Raw genomic sequence first — 21,950 nt, 5'->3', positions numbered from 1 at the left:
GCAGGGGCTTGATGAGCCGAGCCTTCATGGTCGTCTCCGCGTCTTTGTTGACAGCGTGGGCCCCTGTCATCGTCTAGGCAGGCGACCAGCCAAGCGGTCGCCCCGCGGGAGACTTATGAAGGAAGACACCTGTCGTGCTGAGATGTCGCAACGAGTACCAACCTAAGCATAAATTTCTGAGCAAGATATATCGAACGGGCAAAACAATTTGGTGATAATTTCAACATCTAAGTAAACTCGAAATTCTCAGGTACAGAGAAGGCATCACATAACATTGCAAGATTAGTGCAAAATAACTAATAATGTTTTAATCAATCATTACGATGAGAAATGTAGGTGCATTGTACTGGTCGTGTATTTGACGAAAATTTCCTATATTTTATGGAAATTCCCGGTGGGGTATACTACTCGGTCACAAAACATACCAAATACGCAGCGTTTCCGACTTTCCCCTGCCAACAGGCGTACACGTTAACAAAATTATTGGTTTTATTAGACTTCCTTGTGTCATCTTCAAATGTTGATAAAACTGATTTTAGTGTTCATGTGCATGCAAAACTAACCGATGAAATGTTATGCGCACACGATTTCTTTGCCACTGACAAGGCTAAATGCGACGGCTAGTGAATGTTACGCCGCATGATTGACACGCATCTGATTAATCCTCAGCCTGAGGGGACGCCACATGAACAGAGCTTCTCGGTGACAATTGACCCAAGCAACGAACAACGCCGGAGGAAGAGAGCCGTCGTGACCAGGGAGTACAGAGGTCAGTGAACCACGTTCCTTTTCATCTTTGAAGAGTGCATTCGTATCGGAAAGGCTGCACTAATGATGTAGCAGTTTTTTTGCACATCTTAGAGCGTCCAATTTACCTATTTTCCTCTTTACGTACCCCATGCATTCACCAAGACATGTATGTAGCTGACATCGACATACCGTATTATGCACACCAGGATACGTTTTATTTCCTCAGATGTTTTGGAGGAAGACAACGGACGACAGGTGATAACTATAATTCCACGTTATCCCTACGACACAGTTCCGGACACAGAGTCGTGCTCTGTTTCCGTCATAGGTGAGTACATCCGCTTTGTATGTACGAATACACGTTTAGTAAGCTGATAAAAAAGTGATTAGTGGAAAAGTAAACAGATTACTTTATGCCATATATTTGAATAGACCAATTGTAGCCGGTGACTGTTAAAGTCATATCCACTTCGAACGAATTAAGACGCTGATATTTGTTTCGCGATACGTGGTCCCAAAGTTTGTGACGAAATCCATTGGCGGTCCAGTAACTTTTGAGCTTCAATGCGTAAAAATACGTCTTTTCCTAAACGTAACTGGAACCCCAGTGTATCTTTACGGCAAGTTTGACGGCCCTCACCTCACTCAAACCTGGTGCTAGTTTCGGAATTCTTTTCAAGTTGATGTGCGCTATCAAGTCATGGCTTCAATTTGTGCATTGCAATATCTGTGCTACAGTTATTAGTTGCAAGGTTAATTAGCAATATTTTGTTAGTCAAATACTGAGTAATTTTTTTATGGAAGTTATATCCGCCTCTGAATGTGGCGTAGCTCACGAAGTAGAATTGTGTTACATGTCACGGGCGACTTTTTGAAAAAAGTTTGTTCACAATAAAATAAGTCACTCCTTGCATGACCAGCCCTTGAGCTTCGAGCAGTCTCATTTGCACTGAGGGCTAGAACGAGCTGGCTAGCTCTCCGTGTCTCATTGTCAAGCCGAGCTTTATAATTTTCTGTACTACGTTCGATTTTTAAAAAAAAGACTCTCTCTTCCCACTACTCATGGGGGGGGGGGGGGGGGTTGTTCTGTAAGAGTCCATTTCAGCCGCTGCTGATTGGCTAGGGCCGCTCGTCGCCTCCTCACTCGTACAGCTGCATCCAATCAGCAGCGGTCGAAATGGACAGTCCACTAGGTGGACTCTTACAGAATACCCCCCTTAACGACTATTAATGCGCACTGCGCAATAAGCATGCAACTGTACGCATCCCACGTGATGCAAAAAAAAAAAACATGCATGACACAGTTTACGATGCAAGGTCTTGGAGCGGGGGAGGAAACCAAGCAGGCGCCTAGCGTTTCTATTTCACTGCCTCTACCACGCCCTCTGTACACTTGCGAAAAGCGTTGACGTCAACGGCTAACGCCCCCTGAACTCAACGTAGCGAAAGCGCCACCCGCCGTTTCCGCTATCGTTGTTGTTATTGTAGCCTGTCACACGTGTGGCTCCTACACACGATGGGGGATTGACCAAGAAATGGGTGAAATATTCCAAATTATTATGGAGCATACATATCCTAATATCTATTGAATTAGCAGGGAATAGCGTAGAATTGCCTTTTAAAATAAAATCAGGAAGATCATATTGAATGAGTAATAATTAGAGAGACCAAACCAATGTTAACCCAGGCTACCAGGCTGGGTCATTGTTACCTCGGTTTTATTTATTTATTTATTTATTTATTTGAGTACCCTAAGGGCCCATTAGGGCATTACATAGGGGGGGACGACAAAGTTCAAGCATGAGTGAAATCTGTACAATGTAATTATATGAAGGCATTAGGAACCATAAAAAACATCTAGCAGAAGCAAACAAAAAAAGAAAGAAAGGAAGAAAGAAAGAAAGAAAGAAAGAAAGGAAGGAAGAAAAGGGTAACGAAATTTATACAATGTTTAGTAGTGTGAAACACGCATAAGAACCTAAAATGTGATGCAAACAATCAGTACCCATCGGAACACGAGTTTAAGGATACAATCAAATAAACATTTAGGTAAACAGCCTACACAGATACATAGCATATGAAACGGAATGAATATTACACAATGCCAAGCACTTGAAAACGCTGTCCAAGTAAATATTCAAGAAAATGTGGGTTCTGACAGGTTGACACACTCTAAAAAGGTTAGCAGTGCTGCATGAAATGATGATGATTCCGTAAGCGAGACAATGTTTGCAGGTAGCGAGTTCCATTCGGCAATAGATAAAACTAGAGGCGAATTTCGATATGCGTTAGTCCTGGCAAATATAGGTTTTACTTTATGAACATGGTCTGTGCGTGTAGAGATGTGGGGAGCGGGATGAATATGGGCTCGAGCGAATGCAGTGTTGCTGTGGTAAAGGCTATGGAAGAAGGTCAACCTTGATAATTTCCTGCGCATGTCAAGTGAAGGGAGATTAAGTAATTTCTTTAAGACGGACACACTTTGATATCGCGAGTATGAAGTTAAGATGAACCGCGCAGCTTTATTTTGAACTGATTCGAGTAGGTTCGTGAGATTAGACTCATGGGGGTGCCAAATTATTGACGCATATTCTAAAGAAGGCCTGATAGGAGAACTGTATGCTCGAAGTCTGGTATCTGTGTTAGCAAGGTGTAAGTGACGTTTCAGGTAACCAAGTTTTTTGCATGCTTTTGTGGTGATGTGTTCAATGTGAGCATTCCAGCTTAAATTGGAGGTAAACAGGACACCCAAGTACTTGATTGAAGATACTGAGTCAACAGTAATACCACGTATTGCATATTGGTCAGAGGTAGGTCGAGGTATCGAAGCAAATTTTACGTATTTAGTTTTGGCTATGTTAATTTCCATCTGCCATGTAAACCAGTAATACTAGGTTGACTCGGAGCGATTTTCGTTGCGTAATTACTATGCATTGAAAAGCTTTTTTGAACTGTTTTATTATCAGCTGTTTGCTTTGTTTGTGTATTTTGTCCCGAAACAGCCTCTCACTTGTAAGGTACACGGACCATAATTTCGGAGTCAGTGCACTTCGTTTGACGCGCTGACTCACGCCACGTTAATTCATTGAACAGCGAATATATTCGCCAATCAAACTGCACCCCGCATTGGAATCGTTGCGAAGCACATAAGCAGAGTGTACGACGAAATTACAGAACAAAAAAAAAATCCGAAAGCGTGAAACCAAACTCGATCTGATTGCGCATGTAAGCGTGGTTGAAAGATAAGCATTTTCACCAGTTTATGATGTTGCAGGCAGCGAAGCGGCTACCGTTGGGGGAGCGGCCATTGCGAATGTCGAGTCACTGATATCGATGCCCAAGGGTTGCGGAGAGCAGACTATGATGATTATGGCACCGGTCCTCTATGCGTACAAGTATTTAAAGGTGAAGAAAATGTTAAACGAAACCGACAGAGGCAATGCTCTCAAATATCTTCTCGAAGGTAAGCGATACCCCTGCGTCACTACTTTCCGGGAAGTGTGAGGGGATGTTTGCAATATCTGCACAAAAATCTCTGTGGCGGTTCAAGAAGCACTGTTTGAAGTACCATTATATGCATAACAGAAATTCAAGCAAATAAGTGCGTGTCGTGGCATGCTGTTACCAGACCGAGAAAAAAAACGGCGTCGCATTATTTATATCTAGAGGTTCAATGGCCTGCTTGTTCCCGGCTAAATGTTGTTATATTTATTATGTTATAATACCTCGAAGGATCGGGGACGATACACGAGGGGTGGACTGGTCGCCTGTCAGTTTAGCTGGCATGACTGGCTGGTTGGTTACCAATTCCTGTCCTGAAGCGTGACCGGTTGGTGATTATGGTGATTTCAGAAAAAAATTTGTTCCGATTATTACATGTCTGCAGAAAGAAAGAGGGTGAAAAGTGGTCGTACATTGGGATAGCTAAGAGGAGATAGACGGCGAGCTGGATTTATAAGTTGGTTGCCTGGTGGTAGTGAATGAAAACAAAAGATACAAGAAATAAGCAAAGATGCGCTTGTTTGGACAGCCTGAGGTGTGCTGTGTAAGTATGCTCGATGGGGTCAAAATAGCACAAGCACATCCCACTCTCCGTTGGATAAGAGTTGTATTGGCCAGTAGCTTTACAGAACAAGCTGACAGGGATAAATTGCGGCGCAAGTGGTCAAGGGAGCAGTTAACGGAAAAGTAATTACCTGATTTGACATCGTGACATTCCCGCATGACATCGCATAATTGCTGCACTGTGACAATGTGCTTCGTTTCCTCCTCTACTTTAGTGATCACAGGAATGAGGTTGCAAAAGGAAAGTTGTTACAGTTGATCACGTATTTGCAGTATCGAGAAGCGAGGATTGTTCGCCTGAAAGTCCTCGAGAAAATTATCTCCGCAGGATACGACACATGGTTTCTATTAAGTACATAAAAATTTTGTATAGGCACCAGGTTCGGTTCTCTCTTTGCCAAAAGTTCTTCAGCTGTATAGGAGACTATTTTGCCGTATTGTGTTTATTTAGCTCTTTGCATACCGCGACTGTCGAAACCGATCAATTCGATCGACAGTTTTTCTACACGTTGTTAAACATTTCAATTCTTCTACTAGGGACGTCATGCACCGTCTGAAAGGATGACTGGACTTTTACTGTTGGTCAGCTTTAAGAACTTTTTGGCAAATAGAGGAGCCAAAAAAAATAAAATTTCGACTTAAGGTATCCCCGAAACTAGCCTCCAGTGCTCCTAGCACTTACTCAACAAAACGACGCAATATTCGCGCTTTCGTCGACTCGGCAACATAACTTTTAAATGACAGCATCAGTGAAGGCACAGAAGCTTCTGTCGGGTAGTCTAATTTTCCAACCGGATGTTTTGGCTCTTTTAAGCAAGTCTCAAACAACGACTGATGCTCATGTGTGCGTACTTTTTTTTTACAGTTGTGTTGTACTAATATCAAATGCAGCTTTATTTTTCCCGCCGTCGCTTGCTTTCATCCATCAACGTTTCGACAGCATACTTACAAATTCTTACGAGCAATCGTTCCCGTCCTGTGGGGTTTTCACTCCCACGAGAGCACACAATCGATTTCAAACCGACCTTCAACCGAAGCTTCACTAGCAGTCTAACCTTTTAGATTTTGAACACCACCTGAGCAAGTGGCCTCATTCAGTACTGTACATTATTGTACAACACTCCAACTTAAGGTGCGGTGCTGCAGAGTAACTAAAGAAAGTTGTGGAGACTCCAGTACCAGTTGAACGCGCACGAGACCAGCTTAATTGTGCAGAAAAATTGGTCTAGCGCAGAAATTAGGTATGATGAGGCTCATGTATGGAGCCCTGACCTAATGACCTTCGTGAGCCTATATAATGCAGTAAAAAACGAACCAGGTGCCTTCTGCAAAGAGTAAAAACGAATGCTTCCAGCAGAATAGAAATTTGCCCATTTTCACATTCGCGAAGCTATACTGCTCTTCCGCATAGCATCAACATCGTTACGGCTAGTGTTAATGCAAACAAAACTTGCATAACAAGCTTCTTCTTTGCGTGGTCTGACCTACAAAGGTTGGGAGTGAGGAGCCAGGAGCATATCTTTTAGATTTCAGATTTTTTTACTCTTAGTAACGCTAAAAATAGAAAATTGTTACTCTCTCTCATTCGTGTTCTTTGAGGTGCTTCACTGAAGTGTCACATCAGAATTCTCGAAAACTATGTGAGCAGTTTAAAGGGCTTTACACCCATTCAAAACACGAATGATCAATATGGCTGCAATCTTATGCATCACGATGTGCGTTGCTACTACCACGTCCCGACATAAAACGCTGAAACATAAAAGCACCGAAAATGCGGGCACCGCTGGTGGTAAGGAAAGATTTAACTCGTTGGGCGCTTTCTGCGCCATCTACGCAGGGTACGGGCGAGAGCTGAAGTTTAGAAACGAGAATGGATCGTTTGCTACATTCGAGAAGAGGCCCGGGAACGTATGGTAAGCCCACTCTCGTTGGCAATGTCTTCGTTTGCGTTTATGCAGAGACGTGCTTCCTTAATTAAGATGCACTGGCCTTGGCAGGTTGACAGCCTTCGTGCTCAAGGTTTTCTGCGAGGCCCAAGATGTTATCGACATTAGTCCTGACGTCATAGAAAAAGGATTATCCTGGCTTTCGAGGCAGCAACAGCCCGACGGAAGCTTCCAAGAGCTTGATCCCATTTTACACCGAGAAATGCTGGTAGGTATATCAATATATACTGCACAATGAACGGAATGGGTATCACTAACACCACTGTACGTCGCTGTGACTAAGTGGCTATAGAATGATTCTCTTGATAACGAGGTTGCAGGTCCAAAAGTTCGATTTCCGGCTGCAATGTCCACATTCCGATGGAGGAGTGCAAGTGCTTTCATGCACCCAATCTTGTACCCAATCATGCACCTAAAGCTGGTGCGCTACATACTGGCTTTACGTAGAACGACACTAGATAACCAGAAGTAATCTGTGAGCATCCATATTTGTGCCTTTGACAGTCATTTCGTTTATTTGAGAGATTAAGCCCAATCCGTCAATCAATGAATACTAAAGCGTTACCACTATTTATACATTTTTCTTTCTCACAAGCGATCTTCATTAGGAGTGCTAGGTCAGGCTATTGGGGTTCTGAGCATGAATGGTTTCAAATTGTGTTTTCTAAGTTACGCCGTTCGAAATATTTTTAGGAACCAAGTGCGATCTTTTAGAAAGGGCCATTAAGGAATCTTGCTTTCATTAAGGAATGTTTTGTGAACGCGGACGAAGCATCTCGGTCTTTCGTATATATTTGAAGCAGTGTGTTCATTCTGGTTCGCTAATTGACTATAGGGTCATCTCATTACTATTATGATTTCCTCACCAATGCTCAGGGAAGCGTTCAGGGAAGAACGGCGATGACGGCGTTTGTTCTGCTGACGCTTCAAGAATGCGCGGCTGCATCAGCTTCTCTGTCGGAGGTGAGCTTCAAATGCTGTTTTCTGGCGCGTTCGTGAGAAGTAAATGCGAATTTAGAATGCAGGCAACACTGAGCACATGATTATAAACGAAAAGAAAGCAAGAAAAAAGTTCGAGAACTGCTGTGCACGTGGTGCTGCAGTGTCTATGGGATATGAAATGTAACGATCTTTGACTGAGAACTTGGCAATGTTGCAAAATGCGTGGGTCGCCAACACTTTGCTTCCGTCTTTGTTGGCAAGTTGCTACAGTAATTCTTGGCAAGTCCCTAATGTTCGTCTAGTGGCTTAATTCCTACAAATATGCCACTGTCTAGCTCGTGCTATTGTTCATGCTATTGACAAACAAGTAATCAGAAGCTTCCTTTAATGCCTTCAAAAGCTACAATATTTGTCAAAAGATTGAGTCTGAAAAAACAAAGATATCACCTACAGCGGATCATGTTACTTACACCGTGGCGGAGTAGTGGAGGTGCATGTCAGCAATGTCAGTGAAATGGTAGTCGTTTTATTCAACGCAAAGAGCCATGGAAGACTGCTGTCCATGTTTTGGGTGCTAGACAAAAAGCACCGACAAGATGTACACCACTGTATTTTTTAATAATTACTAGGAGGCGTTTTATGCTTGGTGTTTATAGTGGGCCTGTGGATGTTGAAATGCAATGGCCCTTCTTATGAGAGGTCTGCTATAACTTCTTAGCCACAGCTGTATAGTGCCAATGATGCAATGGGGCTCAAGCCTGGTAAGGCGGTAGTGCTACTGTCACTAACTGAGTTTAGTATATCGTCCATTTGTAAACATATACTTCATAGTCATATACAGTCAACTGACTTTATTATTTTCAAATACTTTTAAAGTTTATGCACATTAAGCGACTGGTATTAGTCCTTTTGTACAGCCGCGTTTGATTGACTTATCAAAGTTCATTACACGATCTCACTTAAAATTTAATGATGACCCATCACCATTGGCACGGCGCTCTTTGGCCCTATCCGGCCCTTTCTCCTCTAAAAGCAACACATCAACATCAATAGTGCTTAGGTGTTACATCGAGTATCAGGTTTGGAATACATGTTGCTCAATTTTTTATCCAATATGTGTATCTCTTAACATGTCGTTTACCCTCACTGCATCCTCAGTGAAGTGTGCTACAATGCTGTCCAATAATTTACATACACATCTTTTCTTGTGTCATTGGTGCATGCATGTGATGCCAAGGATTGGCAATCACTGTCGGCTACACAGCCGTAATGCGGGACACGTGTAGAATTTTATTTTGCAATTTGAAGTTTATTGAATTCATATTGCGGATACAAAAGTACAGATATTTAGTACGGAATAAGGTCCCATAGTGTAAACACTGTAGGGGGACCTTTTGCAATGCCAAGAAAACACAAATACTACTTAACAGCAAAAAAAGAAAAGAAAAACAGTGGAATATAAAGTTATAGGAGTGCGTGAAGAGACGCTTCAGTGAGGTTCGTCAGTGGCGGGCAATTCTCGTTCGCGCATAGCTGATGTGCCGTTACACATGTATACGTCTCACCGGCGTGTCGGTATTAAGGAAAATTATTAGCTTTTCGTTTCACATGCCTACGCTTACTCGTGCGTGAACGGATCAATGAATCTTTTCACAGGCCTGACGCGCTGTGTGATTATTGCGCCCAGATTTTATTTGATATAGTCAACTTGTACCCGTGTCGGTGCGTGCTTGCGTTATGTGTGTACAGTCTCACTTGCTTCCCCTAGGTGATTATTTCTTTTTGCCTTTAGTGTCTGAAACGTTCTGGGCGTGAGAATCGTAAGTCCATACATTTCAGCGCACTTTCTCATGTTGTCTTGATTGACGAGCTTTTTGTTTGAAGCTTTCTTTTAGTCCGCAGCTTCAAATGCTGCGTAATTACGTGACTCACACCTAGCCAGAATGCTTTAACTATGGTGTGCCTGAATGCAACGTAGTTTGGTGTGATATGTGGTCGTAAGTGTTTCAATATGATACGCTCCTGCAGGGGGTCAACACGACCATTGCGCGGGCTCGATTTTATATCGTAGAACGCCTGGATGCCATCAAATTTCCGTACATAGCAGCTCTGACGGCATATGCACTGAGCTTCGTTCCCGGACCCGACCGGCAAAAGTCGATGGACGTCCTAAGAGCGCACCTGCTCGAAGACACAGGTATTCTTTAAAACAGAATGATTACGTTATACATAATTCCGCTTTTAATTCAACTATACCTACATTTTTGAAAGTGTGCTTAGATCAATAATATACTTTATTAAATTCGAATCTTAAAAAAAAACTAAAAACAAAACAGACATCTACCCAATCGTAGCAATTCATTGGGTGGATGTCTCATTTTCCCTTTATTCATTACTTCACTCCACCTTGCGTGTTTCCGCAGAACTATTACGTCAAACTCTTGCCTTTGCTTCGAGTTGTCGATAAATTCGACTTCGCCCTTCCATCTGCTAGCCGTCTGGTTAGCTCAGATGGTAATGCGGCTGCCCCGGAAAGGTGGTTGTCCCGGGTTCGAGTCCAGTACCAGGATGAGCTTTTTTTCAACTGCGAGGCTTTTCTTTCGAGGAACCCGTTTGGGTTTCTTTTGTAGCAATTGCTACGATTGGGTGGATGTCTCATTTTGCCTTTATTCACTACTTCACTCCACTTTACGGGTTTCCGCAGAACTATTACGTCAATTCCTTTTTTTTCCCGTGTTTTCATTTTCAGATATGAATACACTTAGCACGGGAGATGAGGCTACAGGTATCGACGTGGAAGGCACGGGCTACGCTCTTCTGGCTCACCTCAAGCATCGTGACCTCGACTCGAGCAAGAAGTTTGTCAACTGGCTTCTTCGGCACCGGTCAGCTTCCGGGTCGTTTGTGTCCACGCAGGTTTGTGTCACGTCGTGAGATGCTTTTATTTGACCTCAGGTCGTGGCTAAGTCATAGTGCACTGTCAAATATCTGGCTGCTAAATTAGTGGCGCCATCTTCTGTAAGCTTTGTCATTACGGAGGCCACCCATGTGATGAGATTGGGGCTGTCCCGAAAACCATTACTCATACGCCTGGTCAGGGGGTTGCAGACGTCCGCTGATTAGTACAATAACCCTCAGTGAGCTTTTGAACTTCCGCATTTCCGTTTTTCCGCATTTGCCGCATCAGGGCAAATGAGGCCCATTAACAAATAATTAAATTAGATGATCAATTATTTAGTAATTTATGAACAATATTGTAATTAATAACAAATAAACAGCTGAATAAATAAATATTGATGAGTAATTGCCGAATTTTCAAACTGACCCTCGTGATTTAGGTTGTCTTTTCGTCATACGTACTTTTTACGAGCAGGACAGATTTCAAGACCGCCTTTACAAACTGAAATTCTTTTGTTTAAATTCCTCATATTACAATGATATAGGCTATATTGAAAACGTCATATTGTTTAGTGCCCTTGTGCTAAACCAGCAGGATGTATGCTAAGGCATCTTGCACGTATATTTATCTGTCTATGGTTTTATTAATTTAAATATTTATTTATTACTGCAATGCAAAGGGGTGTTATCACTTACAGAATGTAATTATATTCTTTTGACCCTCTGACAATTTTATTTAGTCTCGAAAGGTGTTTAAAGCGCATTGTACTGTTCAAGGAAGTCTACAATAAACTTCAAACTTGAGCCTCACAAGGATACAACTAAAGCAAACAAGTTGGAGGAAAACTGGGAAACCAAGCAATTTGGTGACAATACCTTTAGTAGGCGCAATAAAGTCGAACTTCCATAAAGTTTACAATCTCAAGTAATGAATAAGCAAGGATTGAAGGTAGCAGTAAAACTAGACACCGGCATACATTATGGACACCAGGAAACGGTTGTCAAATAGTTCTAGGAATTCATCAACCGCGAGCTCATTTCACTCCTTAACTGTCTTAGAGAAAGATGAATACTTCGAACAATTATGCATCGGCGAAAAAGAGTTATCGTTAAATTATGACAATATCTAATGAGTGTACTTTTCAGCAAAGAATATAGATTACGTCAGATGTATCGATCTTCTATTGTCCTTGAAATATCTGGTGCAAAATTTGAAGTCATAAAACAAGATCGTTCTTTCATCTCTTTCTGCTCGAGTTATAAATTTCTTTATTGGCTCTTGAAAAAAACATAAATAAAAATAATGTTCATTTAGACTACCAGTGTTTGATGTCAGTCTGTCTGAACAGATCTGGAATAATGTTGGTGCATTTATGAATTATAACAAGACAGATTCATAAAAAAATAAATGAACATAGGAGCGGGAAGTTACAGATCTGGCCTTAAAAAATCAATTTAGTGTTATCCTTGTTTGCTACGTAAGCTATATGTTTAACTCAAATAAAATGTTTAGTAATCCGGAGCACTAGATAACGTAGTGCGGTACCTTCTTAAAAATATAGTGACTAGAACAATCTTGAAACATTAGCATGTACATTTCGCATTATTTGTTAAATAAAAGCTTTGATTTGCAAAGCTTATTTTTTCCAACGTTATCATTCTGTTTACCTTCTACTTTTCTTCAATATTTTATGTTGATGAGACGTCTGCATCGCTGTTGATGCCGTTACCCTTGCATTTTTTGCTGTGTTTACACAAACACAATTGGAAGTACGCACACTGCCATTTGAGTTTCAGCCTTTCTGTATGAGAACACGTGCTCAAAACGAAGATACTCCGAGTATAATGTAGCTGCGACATCTTATTCGGGCTTCTCTGGGCTTTTTCTCTGCCTCCCCCCCTCGTTGTTCTTGCGATGTTCTCAAATCGCTAAGTCACTGTTGTTTCCGTTCTCTCTCAGGACACCGTCGTAGCACTTCAAGCCCTCTCGGAATTCTCCATACAAATTTCTAATGCCGCCCCTGACATCTTTGGAGTAGTCTTCGCTGATAATACTCTTCAGGACTTCCGCGTTAAGCGAGAGAATGCTGCTCTGTTGCAAGAGTTTACGGTAAGTACGAGAACCACACCTGCCTTATCTCAGTTATGTGCTTCACGGACTCTGCAGCTCTTTAAATGTGTAAGCTCAGAATTCGATTACACTCTCTGTCTGTTAAAATAGAACTTGGCATCAACCCGCCACACCATCTTCCACTATTACTAACAGACCCCAGTAAACCCTCTATCGGGCTTACTGATCTCCCATTTCGCTAAAGCTGACAAACTGAGACTTACAATGTTCTTTCTTTTTATTGCTTAAGGAGTGCATGAGGTCTAGTTGGAATAGAATAATGAAGATACAGTTTTGCAGAAATACAATAGACTGGCAACACTAGAATTACTTTCTATTGACAACTAACTTGTTTTACATGCACTGCGTCAACTGCATGACTGCATGAGTTAATCTAGGCATACGCTCAGTCACTGTTAAGAAACAAAGACAAATTTCCACACTTGTCGCACTGTGTTATCCAAGCACTGTTTTAGCAAGCTAAGAATCAAGTTTCACCGTTGCTCTTGTGCAGCTTGCTATGTCATAAGCCTTGAGTTGCCTGCGGCTTTGATCCACTGGGTTGCAGTATATAATAGCTAACTAGACCCGCTATACCTTCATAGGTACGCAATAATGTAGCATCACAATAACATGGCTGACCAAGAGCAGTTGTGTAACAAAAGCGCAGAGCGCTGCCATCGTTTCAACAAACGGAATTTTCTCAATCGGGGCGGCAAATGCCCTGCTTGGAAGCGTTTTCATAGGTCACTTATCCGTCCACGATGAATGACAGCTAATTTCGAGGCATGAGCAGTAGTACATTAATACACCAATTATTTATGTTTTAAAGCCCGACTCGTTGAAAAGAAATAATTGTAATGTATTAGAAAAAGAATTAGCCATAGCTACATTGTTCCATGCGCAAGAAAGTGTTTGTCTCGTCTGACTGCAGTGCTTCTAATTCGGGCTTGGAGTTCGTGCCGAAGATGGAGGCGCAATATTGCTTCAAAATGCCTTACTGTTGCAATGTTGTCGTGACATGTAATGCCGTTAGAAATTGTAATATTGTTTCTTATACCATATTGTATTGTGGCACCTGATTTTTCAGTATGCGTTTTGTTGTTATGGTAGTGTTATACAGAACATTACAACTGCAACCGACTGCTACCTAGGCCCTGTAAGGGTCTGATAGTATCTTGAAATAAATAAATAAATAAATAAATAAATAAATAAGTAAATAAATAAATAAATAAAAGGTCCAACCAAGCACCCCGGTCGTGATAGAACACTTTTGTAGGCTGTCAAATTCGATGCTCATTTACGGGCAAAACCTTGAGCGCAAGGAGATGTGGCCAGAGGGTCGCAAGCTCTCCGGTCAGTGTCGTTTCTCTGTCGCATCTAAGTGCATCGACAGGATAACCCGTCTCGCCAACAAGCCGTCTTCACTCTAGAGATGTGACGTCTATACAAGATTGAATGTTTCTCGAACTTCGATTGACCGAAAATACTGCTTCAAGCTCGAGAAGCGCTTGCCCTACATAAACTGCCCGAAACTACGAAACGTAACACGCACCCTCGCAGATCGTCGACGCCAGAGGAAAAATTGTCGTTAACGCATCTGGAATGGGCACGGCAGCACTGAATGTGAGGCTGAGATACAACATTCTGGCCCCACCCCAACAAGGCTGCAAGGTATGTAATTCCCTCCCCCCTTTCCCCCTTCTTAGTTGATCGACTGTACGACTGTATATCGCCAATACCCTGTTAATAATTTATAGACTTCAGAACAGCTCACATCATTTGGGCGTGTATCTTCTTCCCACACTAATATTAATTATATACCTTCCTTGCGTTTCTCTTATTGAAAGCTCGGTGCTCGCTACTTGCCTGTTCAAAATACTATGTCACGATGATAACGCGCATGTCGTTTGGGACCAGGAAGTACTCCGTGCGCCATGTTAAAGGAAAAGTCATCAAAGAAAGGTGGCGATTACTCTTGTGGGACGATGATACACCCCAAAAGGTTTAACCTGTTATGGGAGTGTGGCAGATTTCATGAAATAAACTCATTACGATTCCCTTAAATTCCCTTAAATCTCCTGGAAGCTCAAGCACGCTTATGTGAGGAGGGGAGGGAGGGAAAACCTAATTTACAAACGCGCCAACAGTGGGCACTGAAGTAGGCGCTCCCGAGCGGGAGGTCAACCCGGGCTCATGCCTTCCCCCCCTGCCTCCTTCCCCGAGGTTTTAGTGTTTATATATCGCACTACTCAGCCCCCCTCACCCACACCGTCCCCGCTCAAGTACGTATCCCCCGCGCCCCTTTCCTACCTGAAAAAAATTTCTGGCTACGGAAGTTCCTAAACTTGTCATCCAGGCACCCACAGCTTTCCACAAAACTAACCAGAGGAAAAAGGAAACCGCGCCAATTCTGGGGCCAGGGGCCATCATCGTCTACCCAGCGGTCGATTTAAGCACCACTGGCCTCCTTGAAGCCCTTGGGTTCCGCGAGAGCAGTGGAAAAGTAAACATGTCCGCAATAGCGATTAGTAAGAGGGGTTTGGAGGATTGGTGGAAGAAAAGTAGGGAAACGAGAAAAAACGGATACGTATAAAAGCACAGTTCGCAATAGGGGATCAGAAAATTTGGTTGTGGGAGTTCATAGTGTTTTTTTTTTTTTTATATTGTTTAACCTAGGTAGGGTATTGGGCAGTATAATAGCAAGAGCTTGGTGGCGCAACCCATCGCCCCGTTACAAAGGGGACTCTCATAACATCAATGTATCCATCCTATGGGGGCAAACCACAGACTCCCTCTCCTCCTCTTGGTGGCGCAACCCACCGCGCCAATTCAAAGGGACGCTCATGGCATGGATCCATCGATCCATTCATCCTATGGCAGCTACAAGTGTGGCGGTTCATTCAGTGTGGAAATGATAGGAATTGCGGGGAAGTGGCTTCAAACGGCTTTGTGACTTTGCAGATAAAAATGGTCGATGAAGGATTGTGTTATAACTGCAACAATTCACTATGTACACGGATGCGCGCACAACCCCTTTGCCTACGTATGTTTAAGAAAACTGATCTCCTCAAAGTTTAGCAAGATAAGGCTCTAATCTGTCAGTTTTTTACTCAACCTTTACCTGTGGAAGCCATGTTTACATAGATAAACTTTTTTCTTGCAGTTTGATCTTTCTGTTGCAGCCGAAATGTACAGCGAAAGCGGAGGAGGTCCTGGAAAGCTTCCCGTAGACCTACTACAAAAGATTGGTGTACAGGGGTGTAAGCTCAATTCAATACTCGTATCGATTCTCTTATTCACATGCACATGAAGTGGCCTCGGCCCGCTTCAATTAGGCTACGTCATGTTATATACAGGTAGTAGTTGCTTCTTAATCTTGCGTCACCTTTATTTAGGCATGGACACTAAACAGCAATGGCAAGTCAGTCTGGGCTGGTAAAGCACTTCAAGGAAAAAGCAATTTTTTTTTGAAGAAACGGTTAAATATTAGTGGACGAAACGAACGAAAAACTTTACCGATGATTACTATACTCCCTAATGCGAAATTTGAACGCAGCTGTATGCGTGTTTTCATTACGCGATATATTGGCTGGCACGGACAATCTCTCTCGTGCGGCACGTTGCAAAAAGAGCGAAATGTGGCGCGACTACCTCGCTAATACGGAGGTCGTGAGAGGCGGCGCGTAGGTGACGCGTGGGCGCGGTTCACAGCAGCCGCCGCAGACAGACGTCCGCTCATGCAGCGCTTTGTTTCCGTACAGACGACGCATGCTACTCTGGCGCCATTTCGCAGCCATCGTCTCCGGCAAAGCCCGTCTTTCGCGGCACCTGTGCTTTCTTCTCACGTTCTCGCCTTACCCTCCTCTTTCACTTTCCTCCTCCGCTCTCCTCCTCGCACTGTCCTCACTATCGCCGTTTCTCACCCCCCTCCCTCCCCGCTGTGCTCCGTGTTCGTGCTTTCATATTTCCGCTGTGCTCGTTCGTTCGGTTGCGCCGAGCACGGACGCCGACGCTCGCCGCAGGAATGGGCGCCTAAGAGCTGCGCTCTAAACAAAGTTCCCACTCTCAAATTGCGCGTGGAAGCCTGGGCGCCGGTACTTCAATGTGACGTTACCGAGTTCAATGTATTTCACTAGAACGGGAATTTGCGCGAGTTGGAGGTAATTCATGTTTCGAAAAGTAACGGCGGTAAAGAGACAAGAACATAGGCAAAGTAGCACACGACAATGGCGCTGTGTCGTGTTCTTCATTGCCTATGTCTTTTTTTTTTTGTTTAGAACTATCATAAGAAGCCAACGAAGACATCAAGGACAACACAGGAGAAATTACTTGTACCGGCTAATTGAAATGAAGAAATAGTAAATTATTGAAATTGGAAGTGGATGAAAAAAATGGCAGCGGCTTATCTCGGCTACGCCAGGATATACGTAGCGAAAGCTAAGGCATAGCATGGTTAGCCTTGGTTAATCTTGATTCCAAGTCCAGGTTAGTCTGGTTGTCTAGGTATGTTGCGGCGTTTAGTCAGTCGTTCGGCGCGCTGTTCGTCTGTTTCCTGGGTGATTAGTTTCCTCTTCATATCGTGCCGATGTCGATTCCAGGCCTCCTCCTGCTCATCAGAATTGTCTTCATCCGTACTGCCGCCTCAACTGTGGTGGCGGCGCACCCGAGCTCTCCTTTTCAATCCTCCGACATGTTATCAGGCATGCGACGCAGCTGGCGAAGCGAGCGGAGGCGAGCGCAACGACGAGGAACGCGGTGTGACGTCATAACAAACGGCGGCGCGGTTAGGCGCGGCGCTGCGCAGCGGCGGAACACCTGTAGCTCGGTGCTACTAGTGGCGCATGCGCAGTAGTGACTAGGGAGCGAGGGAGAGAGAAATATCCGCGGCGAGGCGCGCGTTGTAACGTCACGTGCCTCCTCGGAGCACCGCCACGGCGAAATCGCAAGTTCGCGGCCAGTAACTTTAAAACAACTTGCCGCAGGTTGCGAATGATCCCACGTCTCCGCATTACACATGCGGCGCTCTACCAATTGAGCTACCGCGGCTAGTCTGGTAGAGCATCGCACGCGTAATGCGGAGACGTGGGATCGTACCCCACTTGCGGCAAGTTGTTTTTTCCATCCACTTTCAATTCCATTAATTTATGAGTAGTTTGTTTCATTTAGTAGGTACAACTAATTTCTCCTGTGTTGTCCTTGGTATCTTTGTTTGTTGGCTTCTTATGACATGAATAATAAAAAAGCGGGCCCCTCGGTTAACCTCCTTTCTCCTCGTTCTGTCAGCACTGTTACTTTTCGAAACATCAAATTCTTCATTTTCGGGACGTTTTTGTTTCGAAAGAAATGATGTGGAAACTTGCTGGGTTTAGGCTTACCTATTTTTATCACGCAACGTAACGCTTCTTTACTGACGAACCATTGGCACAAGTAGACGCCATCAAAATACATCACGTCGCTGTGAGCAGGGGAAAAAGCTTTGCTCCGCAACGAAACGTGTACAGTTTTGCGTCTGTTGAGGCTTACCGAGCTTACCGTCATCGTAAGGCTAGGCACTGCATAATTTACGGATGCAGCCTACCCAAATAACATACCGGCCAACCTCTGAGCTTTGAAATTCAGAAAAATCTCGCTCGCAAGCAGGCGGGGGAGGGGGGTAGGAGTGAGAAGAGCGAGAGAGGGATTTCGGGGATACATACACGCTTCATTAAAGATAGATGATTTAACTTGCGATGGAGAGCACATGCAGCGACAAACATGGCATAGCAAATAGTTGAAAGCAACACATTGTTTTTGGATCACAGTGACTTCTTTTGCGACTGGGTGCTTCAGTAACTTGTCTGCATAAGCTTGCTCGAAGTATCCCTCTTGCATTCTTTCACCGTGCATCGGAAGATTTCTACGGGAGGGTATCGGGGGCTTACAGCCCAAATGCATTTGTTAAAGGAATTTATATGTCGTAAAACATGATGTAACATTCGCAAGATTGTAAAACGAGCTCAAATTTGTAAAACTTACAAAAATTTCGGGATAGCTGGCCATTATGCAAATAGCATTCTTCAGTGTTTCTTTAAACTTCTGCACCAACTTGCATTCGTGTACGTGTTGCAGTAAGCGAGTAAAATATGTTTCTTTGTGACTAAAGAATTGGGTCATTGACCATGTAACAAAACACTGGGTCGGAGACTCAATTTTACAATTGTGCTTTTGCTAGAGCGGACGGTTTCTTTTTTGTCCTTCTGCCAGATGCTTGATTTTATGGTGTCGTTATAATAATGCACTTTCTTCATTAACGATTTAGTCCAAATTGGATAGCTTTATATTTCCCCGTTTCTTAAAGGCGCAGAAAAAAAAAAACATTCGTGACGTGTTTCGTAAGTCATGCATGTGTGCTCGTAAAAAAAAAAAAAGTGGGAAAAGCTTTAACGATTGATATGGATTGCTTTTACCGATCGCAACTGTCGTTTTTATTACTTACCCGTGTGTTTTTGTTATCCAACTCGGAATTTCTAAATTAATGCGTCATTTGCGATTGTTTCAGCCCACCTTCCACCCAGGCATCGTGTTGGGCGAGCACAGGGTGAGAAAAAAAACAAAAAACACGCGCATTGCGATCACGGCCACTTCCTGGCGTTCTGTTTTTGTCTTAATTAGCCCATAGTGACTGTAGCACACTCTGGAATGCGCGTACAATGAAATCAGTCGTATTAGTGAGCGGCAAGCATAAGGAATGCATTCGTAAACAAAGCTTGCGCCACTGAAAGCTTCTTTTGCCATTAGGAGCAAGTCATGGAAGGAATGAATAAATAAGAGCTAGACCCGTCTGATCCTGACTTGAACTGCCTGTGTTCCCTATAAAAAAAGTTTCTGGTTACTCAATGTTGTTTGATCACAGTAATCCTGGATCTCATGTTAAATCTTTTTTGACAGTCGGTTTCTAACGCCTTTCGCGGTGTCTCAAATAGCTACACAGTTGTGCTGCTGATCCCTAGGTTACGGGTTCGAGTCTGGTCCCTAGCGCCTGCATTCTGACGTAGGTGCAATGGGAAAACGCTTGGGGACCATGCTTTGGGTGCACGTTAACAAACTAGCGGTTGTCGAATTTAATACAAATTTTACTCCGATACTTCCTGCCACGCAGTCGCATTGCTGTTTCGGAACGTTAAATCCCAAAATTTGATTTGGAATTTTTTTTCTGTTTCCATGCTTTCGCTGCCGGCTTGTTCCATTTACTTTACTTTTGCAGTGTTATCTGTTAACAATAAAGTTGCGAGGAAAGTATCATAAAAGTAATCAGGTACGTTTTAGTAATCGGCTCAAATGCTTTAGTGGCGCCAGTGATTGGTCGCTGTAATCGATTACATTTGGAAGGCAGTGATTGTAATCGCCATCAGTTATTTTCTTTTTTCTCTGACGTGTGCAACTCTGCCTTTTGGAAAAGTGAAAACTGTTTTTGCCGCGGTGCACAAGTGCTCAATATCGCGCAGCAGTAACATTGCCAGAATAATGTTCGCTGAGTAGCCACTCGCCGCGGTAACTTTAGGCCCTATGGCATTGTCCTGTTGAGCTCAACGTTGCGCCTTGGACTCAGACCTCGGCGGCCTTGTTTATATAGAAGCGACATGCAAAAAACGCTTGTATACTTAGATAATAATGTCAGTTCGAGAACCCTAGGTAGTCAAAATTGAACCGGAGTCCCCTGCCATAGTCCTCCTCATAATTATACCGTGGTTTTAGCGCGTAACCCCCCCCACTTTCACTAAGTTTAAGGGGTAGTACTGTGGATGCTTTCGCTAATGTATTGTTTGTCGCACAGAAGTGACGACGGTGCCGCCGGCTGCCTAGCGATGACCATTTTCGCAATGGTTTGTGGCCACCGTGCAGAGCCTTTTCACGCCAATCCCATGGGCGCCGCCATGTTTGATCACGTGGTGACGCCTCCATTGCCTGCCTCAGCCGCCTTCGTTCGGTCTGTGTTTAAAATGCATGTGCGTGACGCCGGTGCGGCCCAGCAAACCACTGCTTCGGCGGATATCGTAGCCGGTGGCTGGTTGGACGACACGAAGCTCTGGGCATAGATTTCGGAGGACATGTGAGCGCTTTCCGAGCTTATTACGTCTTGTCAAAAAATGGCACGAGAAACGTATGCGGTTCTTGTACTAAAAGGGGCACAAGAAATGTATTTCAAGCTTTCCAAATTTACCGCTTAATAATTAAATCGGGATGAGTGCGTTTTGCTCTTCGCAATTTATTTGGCTAACACTTTGAAGCAGCGGCTAGTCACGTTGCTGACTCAGTAAGGCAGCTCGGTGCGGTCACTATCGGGCTGTTTATGTTCTGCGTAATTGCGCGCGCATGTTGTCAGTTGCGACAGATTTGTTCTTGCAGCACCCAAGGCTTCGAACGTAGATCATCTCTACTTTGTAATAGCCTCTATCAAAAGCGTATTATCACTATGGTCGCTCGCTTACTATGTTCAATGGGCTGTCAGTGTAGTCGCCGTCATAAATCATAGGGGCATTGATAATAGAGTGTGCCCATTCATTTATTCTTGATGCTTGGTGATACATGGGCGTAAGTTCGCATATGCATTGGGGTGTATGTGTGCAGATAACGTGCGGTGAATATGATTATGCCAGGAAGCAGTGCTATTCCCTTTGTCACTGTGTAGCGAGTGGTACTCACTCTAGCCGATGTTCTGTGGTATAAATCCTTTTTTGGAGGTTAGCAATGGAACATTGACGGATGACCAAATTTTTTATCTTCGAGGAGAGTCGTCCATCGCGAAGGTCCGGCAATACAGGCAGTCCTTGTGTAGGAGTGGTCCGTCAACTTGGCCACACAGATTAATTTCATTCCTTAATATGCCAGTCGCTATTTTGGCAGCCAACAACTACGCCTGTCTTCCCTCTACCGCTCCGCATTTTCCACCATGAATGGAGCACATATGTGCTAGCGAACACCCTGTTGCACTTCCCAAGGCTGATCGCCCAGTAGCAGGGCAGAAGCGGTAATATTAATTTTTTTTATTTTTATTTTTATATATTGCAATCCCGACTTGGGATTTTAGCTTAGTGGAGTTGCATTAGTTGGGTTTTGCAAATTGACAAGCCACAAAAACAACAACAACAATATACAGCGAAGGAAAGTGCACATTTTGGCAATGCAATACAAACCAAACGTATAATAAGCATAGCTCGACATGCGAGACAATTCACTGCTGGAATTGTACAGCAAGA

At 43.6% G+C, this 21,950-nt stretch overlaps 1 protein-coding gene across 2 annotated transcripts in view; it reads left to right on the top strand.

Moving 5' to 3' along the window:
- LOC126527515 (A.superbus venom factor 1-like) overlaps positions 1-21,950 on the top strand; it is a 77,380-nt gene that overhangs the window by 54,711 nt on the left and 719 nt on the right. The window contains exons 21-31 of one of the 2 annotated variants that reach the window (XM_072284475.1): positions 670-769; positions 977-1,078; positions 4,025-4,213; positions 6,653-6,728; positions 6,813-6,969; positions 7,638-7,724; positions 9,732-9,900; positions 10,453-10,619; positions 12,562-12,711; positions 14,275-14,385; positions 15,878-15,974. In XM_072284475.1, the coding sequence (XP_072140576.1) occupies positions 670-769; positions 977-1,078; positions 4,025-4,213; positions 6,653-6,728; positions 6,813-6,969; positions 7,638-7,724; positions 9,732-9,900; positions 10,453-10,619; positions 12,562-12,711; positions 14,275-14,385; positions 15,878-15,974 (1,405 nt within the window). Of the gene's footprint in view, positions 1-669; positions 770-976; positions 1,079-4,024; positions 4,214-6,652; positions 6,729-6,812; positions 6,970-7,637; positions 7,725-9,731; positions 9,901-10,452; positions 10,620-12,561; positions 12,712-14,274; positions 14,386-15,877; positions 15,975-21,950 lie in introns of those variants that run through there. The other variant, XM_072284476.1, reaches the window with a different exon arrangement.

Source organism: Dermacentor andersoni, chromosome 9 (genome assembly GCF_023375885.2).
Source record: "Dermacentor andersoni chromosome 9, qqDerAnde1_hic_scaffold, whole genome shotgun sequence".
Lineage (NCBI taxonomy): Eukaryota > Metazoa > Arthropoda > Arachnida > Ixodida > Ixodidae > Dermacentor > Dermacentor andersoni.
The sequence above is the reverse complement of the archived record's forward strand: the minus strand, read 5'-3'. Positions and strand labels throughout refer to the sequence as shown.